We start from the raw sequence: 14,356 nt of genomic DNA, 5'->3' as shown, positions 1-14,356 counted from the left end.
AGCACAGTTCGAGTACGTATTTTGCAGTAAGGAAAAGTTCCACCTTATTCTTAAATAATTGTGTTGCCCTTGCAGTTCCTGTTCACAACATCCAGGCTCTTGTCTTGGTGGCTTTTTTTTTTTTTTTTTTTTTTGAAAACTGGAATCTCCTCTACTTCAAGAGTTTTGACTTCAGGCCAACAGCTAGTCTGAACCATTTGGTCTCATACCCATTTTCTAGTTTTGGAAGAAAGTGGTGTTGCTTCTACATTACATTTATCTTCTTTGCCCAAGCAGTTTCCAAGCTTGTAATATTGTGATTCTGAAGCATTTTTGCAACCAATTAATTTTGGATTTTTTTTTTTAATGCTGGATTATTTTTATTTTTATTTTTATTTTTATAATTTCCAAAGAGAAGACTAGTTTTTCTCCATTAAATTTGGTGGCACTACGGTGCTTTGGAACTTCCTTCTGTGAATTCAAGAAATGAATATCACTTTTCCACGTTGCAGATGGTAGCTGTTTTAAATTCCACAACCATTTTTAAGAATATGGATATCCAAAACTTATCAGTGATCATTATCCAAAATATACAAAGCAGGCAAGACCTCTTTTGAGCCCTACACTCTATGTTCTTATTTCAGTGAAACTACCAGTCTGCATCACCTGAGACTTTGGTCCATACATTTTTACACTTATGTCACGATAGCTGCAATTGAGGTAAGACGGTCCCTACAGTAAAATTAAGACACAGTCAGCAGAAGTGTTAGGAAAATTATTTGTGTTTCAATTCAAATTCGCAGAGGAGGTAATTAAGCAAACAGACTCCTTGATGTTTAGCTGTAGGGAGGGGAAACCAACAGAAAAATAAATCTTTTCTTACAACTGACCTTTTCTTATAGAGTGTGCCCTTTTGTTCCTGTGAGCAGCCAAGCTGCATGTATTCAGCCCGTTGAAACTTTGAGGGTAAAAATAGAGAGTAAGGCTCCACCCAGCAGTAATTTAATATATTAATATGAAGACCTGTCAAAACAGATTCTCCTGGCGAAGACTTTCCCAAGGAATGTTCTTAAATCTTACTGTTATCTGAGTGTTACAGTAACCCTTTCTAATCATTCCTTCAAAACATGTCTGTTTTATTATCTCAGGCTTCTCATTTGATTTCCTTAGTATATACCAATCTGATACCACCTATTCAGATTTCTGTCAATCTTCACTTTGGGAAGACATTGTTAGTAGCCACCATTTAAACAATTATTGTTTAGTTTTTTCTAAGTACCTTTAGATGTTGTAAGAGCTAAAATATTTGTGCTTAACATGTATTAGAGTTGCACATCTGAACCAGATGTAGCAGTGCTAAGGATTGTTGAGAGAAAAGGCTGATGAACATAGCACACCTGAAGAACAGTATGAATTACACATATTCAGAAGGACTTCAGGGACTGACACTCATTACATGTCTTTGGCCCCTTAGAAATTCTGTGATAGTTAAAATAAAACAAACAAAACATAGAAGTAACAATCATTATCCTGCAATTAAGTCCTAGAATGAGGCTCACTTTGCATTCCCAATGATTCTGTGGTTAGGGAAAAACAAAGTCTAGGTCACACTCCAGTCTCTAAAATATCTACTTGGAGAGCATTACTAATTTTGTAGTATTGTTTATACTACTTTGCACAGACCTTTGTATGGACCTGCAGCTGTCAAGAGATTCTTGCAGCTGTGGCTTAAGAACACTGGAAGCTTTAGAAGTGGCTTTTATATGCATGTACTCGTGTACTTTTCTTGTCACAGCCTATTGTACCAGCAGAACACAGATTAAAAAACAAACAAACAAACAAAAACACAGTGAATAGAGCAAGGCAGAAGTAGCAATATATATACCTCTACAGAAAGGAATACAATATTGCCACAGAATATGCACTTCAAAGTGATTCAAAATAAACAGTATAGATCCTTGTAAAGCTATATATTTCAGCATCAGAATATCTTAATTTGATTTGGCTGAAACCTGCTCCTAACCAGCTGAAATTAAACTGAAACAAACAAACAGAAAATTCAGATTCTGCCGTTCTTTTCTCATCAGTTTAACTAGAATGGATTTAAACACTGAGATTTTAAAAGTGTATTTTCCATTAGGTGGTGAGAGAGTCTCAACTCAGCATTATCAGAGTAGAAAGAAAAAGCTAAAATCATTATTTATGCCACCACTTTGAAATTAGCTCATTCTCAGAAAGAAAGCAATGGTCTTGTCTGTGGGAATCAGTCGGTCCTAGCACCATGGCCTATCATATATGTCCAGACTGCCTCCTCAACCACTTTAACTACCACAAGACAGCTGCTATGCTTTGGACTACAAATTCAGTTTGCAAGTAATTCTTACCATGTCGAGAAAAAAAAAAAAAAAAAGAAAAAAAACATCAAAAAACACCCCCAGAAAACTGTGAAAATAATACAGCCTACATGTACATATATAGTAGTTGGCAAGGAAGAATTTCCCTTCTGAATGAGAGATACTTCAGTGCTTTCCAAGCCAGTCCACAATAAGGACAATGCTATTTTTTAAAATCCTATTCCTTGTTTTTATTGCACATGACATTTTACATTGTACTGTAGAGTACGTGGTGATGAGAAATTCCCCAGTTATTTAATTGTGATCCTTCAAAGGATTTGAAAGGGAGGCACTTTATTTCCATTTCTTTAATTTACTAGTTCTTTAGCTGATGATTTTATTAACCCTTATGTTTGAGAACTGATGCTTAACAAAAAAAGAAGAAGAAAAGGCCCTTGGCAGTATTGTGAGGGCCTGGAACTGAATAATGCACTTTAATAATGAGGGATAGAGCTATGGCTTTTGCTGATGGCTGTGACCGGCTCTGTGACCTGATTATGTCGCAGAGTGTCAGCAGCTGAGACACTACAAAAGGGAGAGCATCCCATCAAATCTATCTCCATTGTAATCACTCGCTCTGCTGAGAGGCTTGTTAGGAGCAGGGAATCCATCAGGCCTCATTAGCACCATTTACCATCAAGAAGCTCAAAGAGCAAACGTGTATCCTCTCATCAGAATAATGAGAACCAAAGTACTCCTATTATCTAATTGGATCAACAATGCCTCTCTCTCCATTTAGTTTTCTAAGCTACTTGTAGACTACAACTCTCAAAAATTAGTTATGTTTGTTAATTGCGGGGGTAGAACTTTTCAAGGTTTTTCATATACAGTAGGTTTTTGTATCTAAAGAGCAAGCCATGGGCATAACGAAGGCCGAGTTCCTTCAAGGGCATGCTTGGATTCTATGGATGCTATCTCTGCTAGATTTCCTGTTCAACTGAAATATGCACTGTGCAATTACACCATACTTAAACTCTTCTTAGTAACTATCAGGAAATGCAATATACTGCTCTCTTTAAGCACAGAACAATTCAGAACATCAACAGCTTTTGTCATATTACTTTTTAACTCCATAAGGTAAAGATGGTATTTCGCAACTGTTGAATTAGGATTAATTTTTTTTCCCCTAATTAAACAGCTCACATCTTTCTAAAAATGAAACCAATCTTACTCATCAACCTTGATTAAATGTATTTGATTCTGCTGATGTCAAAAGATTTACATGAATGCAACTGATAGACTTATGTTTTAGTCAAGCAGAAAACTTGCTTGCAGGTAGCATTTATAGAATCCAGGAGCATCAGCCATGTTTCCATGTTTTTATCAATCCATCTCTTTACAACGGAGCTAAAAAACCCAGCTGAAATAAACATATAACATAGTTAATAGACACAGGAAACACACTCGAGCCCCTTAATATTTCCATTGATTTGCAGATAAAAATAGAGGGGTTTCTCATTCCTATAAAGAATTCAAGTGCAGAAATGGAACTACTATAAGGGCAGGCTGAAGCTGAAGGGTGGACAGCTTCACTCTGAAATTAGAGTGTATCAACTGACAAGGTAGATTCTGGCATTTCTGCTACCGTTGCCTTTATGCTTAATATATAAAAGTCCAGTCTTGCAAATGCTTTCTGGAAAGTGCTGAGAGCAAACAGAATATAAGTAGTGTTACATGGGCCAATAGCTCTTCATAATATGCCTCTGAAAATGAACATTTGATTTAGAGTCTTCTATCTGTACTGTATCAAATTAATCAGGTGATCTGGACATATGATTCCAATGGATTAGATCTTCTTTTACAGTGGTCTTTGAGAGCTCTGGTATTAAAGTTCATATTGCCACCCAAAGGATAAAGAAATCATATAATCACTGTGCAAACAAGAATGAAAATATTAACAAGTACACAGCATAAATATTTGTTAAATATATATATAATTTTTTTTATTGAGAATGTAAGAACTCTTAGGCCATTGGGTATTAAGGCCATGGCATATGTCATTTAAAAGATAATTTCCCTAAATTTACCATAGAATCTTTGATTTGACCTACAGCTTTCTGTCTCCTGGGTTTATTGATCATGTAGACATACAGATGGACATTTATGGACATTTATAAGCCCAACTTTCTACAAAAGGAGTAGCATATGGTTACAAAGACTGCACATACAAACAGTCTGATAAGTCGCCCAGCCTTATAGTAGCAGGAAGGAATTTTAGGTGTCTCACTTGCCTCTTTAAAAAGGCAATGTTCGAAGAGCAGATTCTTAACATATCATGGAAATACAGCTCCTTAATGAGTTCCAAAAAGATCATTCACAAATTGAGGCATCCCAAGTTACCATTCACTTACGTTCTCAATTTTGAAGAAACAAAATATTAGTTTCAATAGTTTTATTTAATTTGCAAGGAATGTGATTTAATTTATGGAATGTAATTTAAATATACCGAATAGTCTATTTTTGCAGACAGATAATTTCAGAAGAATGCCATAAGCAATATAGTTTTATGCTGAATATTACAAAAATCAGTGTTACTTTACCTACTTAATATTTATTTATACTGCAGTGAGGTCTGCATACTGATTATAAATCAAGAAACATCTGTAAAAATAAGTAATAAAAAGACAACTCTTATTTAAAGGAGCTAGTCAGTCAGATTCTGTAGTTTCACCCCAAAATAGTGGAAGATTCTTCCTTTCTCTGCAACTTGTAGAATTATTGGACTTCATATTATATGTGGAATAAACTAGACTCAGTCTGATGGGATCTGTAGTTTCATTTGGTGATACAGTGACAGTAGGAACTTTTTTTTTAAACATGCAATGAATGTCTACCTTTTATTTATGTTTTCCAGGGAGAACATATAAAGGAAAAGCTACTGAATAACTAGTCTGGGTTTTCATCTTCAGCTCTTACAGTGAACAGTTTTGGTGCCAAGTGTCTCACGTGAGTGGTGACTGTGAACCATTTCTGGAGCACGGATAGAAACAAGCAGGTTTGTAGGTTGGAGCTGATCTGAGTATGAGTTATAGGTATTATAACCAACTTCTCTTCCAAACCAATACCCCATCCCTCCAGAAATCTTAATAGGCTTTTGAGAGCCTCCATTTAAAGCTGGCTGCATAAAATGATCCTTTGATGAAAAGGGATTGAAACAAGGGTTAAAGTAGACATTGAAAGGTTATTGTAGAGGGCACATTGTTCATACAATCCTCCTTTAATATGTGTGGTGTGCACCTGCGATAAGATGATTCATTAGATAAGGCCTCACTTTGACAAGCTCCATCGTTCAACCCTCGGGGTAGTGATGGAACAATTCTGCACCCACCCAGTAAATATAACAAGGTCAGCATTTTTTTTTTTTCCCTGGGACTTGGATGGGGATAGTGAAGCTCAGGATGCATCTTTGTTTGTGTGTTATGCTAAAAAAACGTGGCACATTCTATAAAATGCTGTCTTTGAATTTTAACAGGCAAAATTGGAAAATATACCCTCTTTTCCAGTTAAATAACATGACAATATAAAATTATCAGGAAAAAAAAACATACTTTCTGTGGGTGGCCTTTTTTTTTTTTTTTTTCTTTCCCTATAGTAGATACTATATAGATAGATATAGTAGAGAGTAGAAACTAAACTTGCACATATCACACAAGTTGCATCCCTGCAATAATTGCTTACCAGGGCCTAACAACCACATAAGTACTCCTGGACACCTGGACACCTAATTCACTAGGCTTAGAATAATGACATACAAATTACTCAGTGATCTGCTCCAGTCTTGAGTTATAATGGCAGATTTGCTTCAGAGATTTAATGCAAAATGCAGTTGTGTTAATTTCATTTCTAGTAAATGAAATAAAGAATGACAGTGGCTACAATACGAAAACTACTTAAGAATGTTGCATTAATAGAATTATTTACATATATGAACTCAGATGCATATATTTCTGCATCATACTGAGACCAAAACTGAAATACTTCATAACAATAAAAATGTCTCAAGCAATACACAATTTATATTTTAGACACTCAATAAACTTTGCTCAAATTTTTGTTCAGGAAATTTTACAACAGAAGTTTCTTCCATCACAGACTGGTAGATTCATTGCAAACTGCTTAATTTAGTTAATCAGCAAATAAGAAAGCCACCCAGTTAAATCCATCACGGATATCTCATTAAAATTTCATTTGTGTTCCTTTACAGAAAGTGTTTAATATCTTTATAGAAACGCTTCACAGTGAAGTAATACCAAAATGCTACAGTTTATAGCAAGTCTTAATAGCACAATAGCGTATTAATATAGTTGTCTGTTACTATACCTACACAAGTGGAAGAAGACATCTGGTTCATTTATTGAGATTCACAGGGTTACTGGACTTTCAAATACTGTATTATTGCAATACTGTGATGTTTTCAAAAGGTTGGATTTGAAAACAAAACAAAACAATCTCTAATCCTTTTCTAGCTTTAAAAGGGCTTCCATCAGCGCCTAACTTATTTCCACTTCTCAGACTTCCCATTTCTTCCCCTGTCTGGCAAATCAATATTTATTTACCTTCAATATGTGCACTTTTAAATCGCTGTCATACAAACGGAACTCATTTTGGTCCCAAGATCGGTCTGCCATCAGAATTCACTGCTTCCTCCATCTTCTACTCACCTGTCCTTGTGCATTAGTGACGAGTTGACCTGTGACCCCCTGAAGACTGGAGAGGGCATTGCCAAAGGCCTGGGAGCTTGCTATTGAGCCCATGGCTGCTGCTGCTGCAGCCGCTGCTGCTTGACTTGCTAGTGGATTGTTAACCAGCTGAAAAGAAGAAAGAAAAGATCGTGGAGAAACCCTTGGCAAGCACAGAAACACAGAGTGCTAACTGAATAAAATAAAGGCGATTGTGCTCACATGGGGAAAAATAATCTGTCTGCTCTAAGAGCTTGGGTAGTTTTGAGGGGTTCTTATTTTTCTGGTTCTTGTCTCATTGAGAATGAATGGCTTCAAAACAACCCAGAGGAAGTTAAAACTGAAGGATAAATCTCCCTCTTTAAAAACAAACAAACAAACATTTTTTTCTTTTTTCTTGAGTTATATCTGTTGTATTTCTTTGGGTTCTACATTTTAATGTCACAGATGTAGCAGTTTAACACTTCAGTTAACATCAATTAGCGAAAAATCAGCATTTTATTTGAATGGGAGTGGGGTATTTGCTTGGGTATATTCAGAAGAGCGACTAACTAAGGTCCCCACACTGAAGAAAACCTGAAGCTGCTTTAAATTTATATGATTAATGATCTGGTCTCAACATCTAGGTAAATCTTAGCATGAGTCTCAACTCTGTGATTAAGTTCAGTAGAAATCAACTACATATTCAGAAATGTCTATTATGGATTGCAAAATCTGTTGAAAGGATGCTAACCAACTTGCTGTTTGTCAACTGCAAACGATTAAGACTGACATAAATTTTCAGCAAATGAGTTGTAATGCCCAGTTCAGTCTGGTTTACCTGGTTTGCCCATATAAAGTAGAGAGCACACTCATGGCTTTACTCTTTGGAGATAATGGGAATCCCACAGAGGAACATTTCCATCACCACTTAAGTTTATCAAACACGTGAAAGGTGTGTTCCCCTGTCAGAATGAAATGTCCTTTGAGAGATGCCTTGCTCACTGGATCATTTTATATTTTATATTTTCTCATCCCCTGCTGATAATGAACAAATTTTCAAAAAAATGCTGGGAACATTTCCTTAGACTGATGTGAAAATGCAGAAGCTAACTGAGAACACCTTGACATTTGAGATCAAATTAAAAGGGGTTCCAAGTCTTTACACGAAAAGAAAATTTACAACCCTATAGAAGTGCAAAGTCACGGACTCAGTTGGGGATGTGCTCCACAGACAGGCTCTGCTTCAAAATAGATTATAAAAAATTAACCAGTGATTAGAAGATGTTTTAAGCATGTTACAGATATGAGTAGTGTGCATGTTATTGATGTTTAGAAGCTCATCAGTAGAAGATGTCAGATATGGTTATAATCTATGCTTATAAGAAACGTACTTGTCTGTTGAACGTTATGAAATCTACAACAATTGATTGGTCATACATTAAAACATCTATTAATCATTCATTAGCCCTTCATGAAGTATTTATAAATGGAACCTTGATATAAAGTGTTGCCTAAAGGGGTGCCTTGGGCACATCCAATCCCTCTAGAAATTGTAAAGTAAATAACTAAATAAAGATTAACAGCAGTGCTAGACAGAAAAGATGACACTGTTGGTGGAAGTGTTTTGATTTGGAAAGAATTGTTATATGTATCTCCAAAACCAGTCCGCTGTACCCCATGGCAAGAAAATCAAGCAGGGATAAAGTACAAAGGGGGAAACTGCAAAAACTACTTGATTAGGAGTCTTGAGGAGCTGCAGAAAAAAAGCAAAGATGAGCACAACCACCGAAGCAAAGTTCAGTCTCTGAGTATAGAGTGCAGACAATTCCATTGCCTGTACAAGATGTGAGGCCAGATGGAGGTGAGCACAGAAGATAAAGATGGCAGAATTGGTAAATCTGTCTATTTCTTGTTCAAAACAGAGGCATGTATTTTATTTCCCAAATTAGAAGCTGGTAAATTCTGTCTTCCTCTACAGCACTTTGTGGCCAGCAGTGGGACTTGGAGTAGCTACCTTCCAGCTGTAAATATTTGGAGAAGAAAGAGGCAGCAGCCAGACTTTCAGAAAAGGCCTTCCACTGTCTCAGTTGACACCCACAAATTTCTGCTTCTATGATAGTACAGCATCTGACTGTAAGTATAAATCATCTTTGCATGTTTATGTGATATCAGCTAATCAGGTACATCAGCTGCTATAGTTTGCCTCTTCAGTTGCATATAGGAAATTCTTTGGGGAGCATAAGTAAACTTGTGAATCTGGAAACTACAAAGGGTTAAAACCTTTTAAAAATCAGACTATTATCTCCCAGAATCTCCTTTTCATTTTTTTTCCCTCCAGTTTTCAAAAACTGTACATTTTCAAATACAACAATAAAATTTAATTACAGCAAACCCTGGAGACACTCAGGATTGCTTTTAGTTGCATCATAGAGATAAGCTACTTATTAAAAATGATGGCAGAAGCTATGATATGCATAGGTTCCCTGGGTAGTACTATGTTACAGGAAAAATCACAGTGAATGGGCCAGCTCACAGGATAAGAGTCTTCCAAATGCATATAAAAACATCCCTATCTATTCAAAAGCCTGATTAAAAAGAGAAGACACATTTTTCTTTGAGTGTTTTGAAAGCCGTTGACTGCAAGTTACACTCCACTAAATTGACCCCTTCTATATCAAGTGCTAATTGGGCACGGAGAAATCAATCTAATTTCATTACATCCGGACCTCAAGGCAACTTCTGACATATTTTATCTTGCTCTTAGTTTAAATATAAAATCTCTGACTTCATTTATTCCGTTTCTCAACACAGGTTGGATCCCTGAGAACAATTACTAGAAATATAAAGATGAAAGATTCCACAAGAGGATCTTCTTATTTTGTTTCTGTTTTTGAATAATGATTTCATTTGGAAGGCTGTGATCTTTGGAGCCATCAGTTCCAGTGCCAAAGTTTCTGCTCCCACTCAAAACACCAATCATAACAGAGATCTTAGAGGTATAGACCAGTTTTCTCAAGGATGCCTCTGTTAATTACATGATCACTTGGGGAAGTAAACTTTATAAGGAAGGATCTTATAATAACTGAGTAGCTTCAGTACATTTTTCTGACTTCACAAAGTAGAACTTGTAAAGGAAAACTGTTTTGCTCTAGCACAGTGTAGAGTAGGAGACAGTCTGCTCCAGGAAACGGAACGCACACAAATAAAACTACCCTATATAACCATGGAGAAATGAGAGGGGCACTACTTTAAAGATCCAAAACCTGACACGTGATGTAAGATTTCTTTATAGTCTTCTTAAGGCACAATTTCAAGAGAAATGGGGTAGAGTCATGGCAGAAAGCAGCTTATTGAGAGCAATAATTACTTTTTTTCTTCTGGAATAATGTCTTTTCCTTCTTCTTCTTATTTTTTATTTTTTTTTTCTCCAAAGCCAAATACATATCTTGGTGAATTTGCTGTGAGAAACTGAACAACTGTTCATGTATTGTTGAATACAACAACAATTGGATTTGATAGCCTAGGCAGTAATTTTACATTTCTCTTCAAAGTGCTCTTATATCCAGACTGTGTGAAAAATGAACATAGAAATTAAATCTCTATTAGCATTGCATTTCCTTTCATAGGAACCCTTAACTAACAACTTATGTGAATTTCATATTTGGAATATGAGAAGAACTACACAATAGAGCAGTTGTCTACCCTGTAATACTTGGAGGATCCCAGATTGGAACATATGGGTATTTCATGATTCTCCACAGTTGCAGCCTGTAGACAGCCCATGCCAGAGCAGGGAAAGGTGTGCAGAGGAAGGAGCTGTTACAGGCTGACTGTAGCCCCTTGACCCTTGCAGCACTGGCTGGTGGAGGCAGGAATGCAGGAGCAGAGATGAGCCTGGTGTGGTGGGGAAGAAAGATGCTGCTTTAGAGTTTGCCGTTTTGTTTCTCACAATCCAGGTACACTTTCACTGGTAATAAATTTTCCACAAGTTGATGATCAGAGGGCTGGAGCACTTCCCCTAAGAGGACAGGCTGAAGACCTCTTCAGCCTAGAAAAGAGAAGACTCCAAGGAGACCTTATAGCAGCCTTCCAATACCTGAAGGGGACCTAAAGGAAAGCTGAGCAGGGACATTAAATAAGGGCATGCAGCAACAGAATGAGGGTAAATGGATTCAAACTGGAAGAGGGTAGATTTAGACTAGATATTGGGAAGATATTCTTTGCTGTGAGGGTGGTGAGACAGGTTGCCCAGTGAGGTTTTGTATGCCTCTACCCTGGAAACATTCAAGGCCAGGCTGGATGGGGCTGTGAGTAACTTGATCTAGTGGGAGATATCCCTGCCTATGGCAGGGGGTTGGAACTAGGTGATCTTAAGGGTCCCTTCCACCCCAACCATTCTGTCATTCTAAGTTGAGTCTGCTTTGTCCATTAGAGTAATTGGTGAGCAGTCTCCCAGTCTCTATCCTGACCCATGGGCTTTCTCATCTTATTTTTCCCCACATCCCACTGAGAAGATGGATGAGCAGTTGGGTGGGTGACTGGCTGTTAGCAGAAGCTAACCCAGCATGGCATCCCTCCCAGTAACTGCAGACTGTATCTAATAACAGCAGCACAAAAATATCTTCAACACCTTGCAGGCATAGAAGCAGAGCATTCCAACCAAGATGCCCATATACTCAGTTTCTAAACATAAATGAGTTAATGAAAAAGCACAGTTTCCCTGGATGTTCCTAGTGGCTTTTCTGGTAAATTCACTGCATAGTATTGATGGTTGTATTCCTAATTGTTTTAAATATGTGTGTATACCTTCCAACAATTAATAGCTCTCTAGACCAGAAAGAATTAAATTCCTGAAGGAATTCTTAAAAAAGACACAGGGAAGACTGCTTCAACTTAATCCTGGGAAAGCACTGAGACGTTACAGGGATGAGTAGCAAATAAATATTTATAATAATCATCAATAAGAACGCCACATATTTATTATATAGAGATTGCAGATAAATCTTCAACAGTGGATGCTTGCACTCTGTCAGTTTATCGTTAGAGTTTTATGCAAAAATAAGTCAAATTTTCAAGAAAGCTGTGAGCAGGCAGATCCCAAGAAATGCAAGCAAGAATCAGTAAGTAACATAGAATAAAACAAGAAGTTATTTTATACAAGCATACTATGGTCCACCACTTTGGGAGCCCTATATGTTTCAGATTACAGAGACTTTCTTTTTTTCTAATTTTAGGGCTGCCCCACCTCCCAGCATTCTGTTTAGTTTATGTAATAGGATAATTACAACATTTAAGTTTTATAAATGAACAACAGGGTAAAACGTCCAATAAAATGGCTGTCATAAAACCTAATCATGCATAACTCATTGAAAATATGCCCCAGCAGGCAAATGTTTGAAGCAAATTTCGAATTATGAAAAAATTGTATCTGTCAACAATTGTTATTTCTACAGAGCTAGGATATGAACAGCCTATATACTATGCAATGTACTTACAATAACCAGACCCATCCAATAATGCACAGGTCTATATTTGCAAATGCTTGCAGATAGAGTTCTAAATAGGTTGCTTAGACAGACATTTTAGTGTATGCACATATATCAGATATTTATGTACAGAACACAGTGTAGAGACAAGGATACTGGAATATCTGAAAGCACTGACTGTCAGGGACACTTAAAATATCTGGTTCTCACAGACGCTTAATGTGCTCATTATATACATTTATTGTGGATGAGCTACTTGCTGTCTAAATCTATGCTGAATTTTCTATCAGGAATAAGTACTGATAGTGGCATCACTGATGCGACATGACTTGATTCAATGCAAAGTGACACGACCTGAGGTGATGGGAACCACGCAGCACTCATGTACACACTGATATGACATGGAGAGAGGACAACACACAAAATTTCTCACAGTATCTTGTAAACAAGGTTCTGCTAGCCAAACCAGAATAGAGCCATGGCAAAGCAAATTAAGAGCAGAGTTTCAGGGACCAAACTGCTGGCAGTGTGAATAATGAAGAAGATATTAGGACAGAGGCAAGGCGTGAGTGGAAACCACCATAGCCATTTTTATTTCTGCTCCATTGGTGATGGATAGAAAAGAGAGTAAAGGAGATGAGAGGAAAGGGATCCTATTTGGGTCTAACTATATGAGATAAGGCACATGGAAGGTGCTAGCATGTCTGTTCTTGTGTCATCTATATTTAACAAAAAGAAAAGGAAAAAAAATGAACATGTGTACACAGACAGGAAAAGAATCTATTAGAAATATTGTAAAGACATAACTACAAAGAGCAGACTGACTCCTTTAGCTGTTGGTCAGTACTTGCAGACCACCCACAACTAGTTTTGTGGGTTCCTAAGACATCGCATGTATTACTTTTACTTACAGAATCTTCTCATCTGCATAAGCTGACGCACACAGTTCCAGGTTTGAATTAAGCAATCTCCTTCATTGAGTTTGGCTGGCTGCCTTTATGTTTGAGAGCTTTTTGAAACATCTGCAATTGTATATTTTATGATCATGTAAACATGCAGTAGATAAAAGGAATTTACATCATCTGACTTTATGGAATTTTGCATCTGTACTAATCACAAATTGTGTCAGTGAGACAGAAGAGTATTGAAAAAAAAATCTGAGTTCTTTAGTTTTCCAAGAAGTTCCTGTATGTGAAAAGCATGAAAGGAAAGAGCATCTCCTGAACTTTCTGAAAGGGGCTGCCAATCAGCTCATTTCATGTTGATTAGTTCCTCTGTTCCTGTGTTTGTGTATTTTAGAATGATTTATCTGGCTTCGGAAAGATGCTTTCCCCACAAGAAAAATGGTTACTTCAGGGCTCCCTTACTGCTAAAAAATGAACCCTTATCAAAAGGAAATTGCCATCTGTCTTCTTAGATAAGAGCCCAGAACTCAAGTCTCCATAATCTAGCTTCTGTAGAAAGAAAGTGTGTCAATTGTGAGACGCCACAAATTAATCTCTTTAATCTAAAACATTTATTTGTTTGCCTTTAATTTGAATGTGTAAATGGCACAAGTACATGTAAATGTGACCATTTGCATATATAAAGGATAATGAACCTACAAATGTTAAAAATGCCATGTGAGGTCACACCATGAAAATATGAGAATTCATGTGGGGTATTTGAGAAAATCTTTTTGAAAGTCTTGCATTACAGTACAATATGTAATCTTACTATATATGCCCTGAATGCTTTATTTGAATATTCATTGTAAAACCCACACTATTAGGTAAAGACATCCTCTTCTGCCCTTTAAAGAGTAAGTTACTCAGGAACACATTTCCGACTGAGTACA

The 14,356-nt window shown here is 36.8% G+C and overlaps 1 protein-coding gene across 1 annotated transcript in view; it reads right to left on the bottom strand.

Annotated features, from left to right (window-relative positions):
• POU6F2 (POU class 6 homeobox 2) overlaps positions 1–14,356 on the bottom strand; it is a 246,238-nt gene that overhangs the window by 44,551 nt on the left and 187,331 nt on the right. Inside the window, exon 5 of the mRNA XM_052699000.1 lies at positions 7,034–7,180. Coding sequence (XP_052554960.1) covers positions 7,034–7,180 — 147 coding nt within the window. The remainder of the gene's footprint in view (positions 1–7,033; positions 7,181–14,356) is intronic.

Source organism: Tympanuchus pallidicinctus, unplaced genomic scaffold (genome assembly GCF_026119805.1).
Source record: "Tympanuchus pallidicinctus isolate F22 unplaced genomic scaffold, pur_lepc_1.0 scaffold34, whole genome shotgun sequence".
In the NCBI taxonomy this organism is placed as follows: Eukaryota; Metazoa; Chordata; class Aves; order Galliformes; family Phasianidae; genus Tympanuchus; species Tympanuchus pallidicinctus.
Note: the sequence above shows the minus strand (reverse complement) of the source record. Positions and strands in the feature narration are given on the sequence as shown.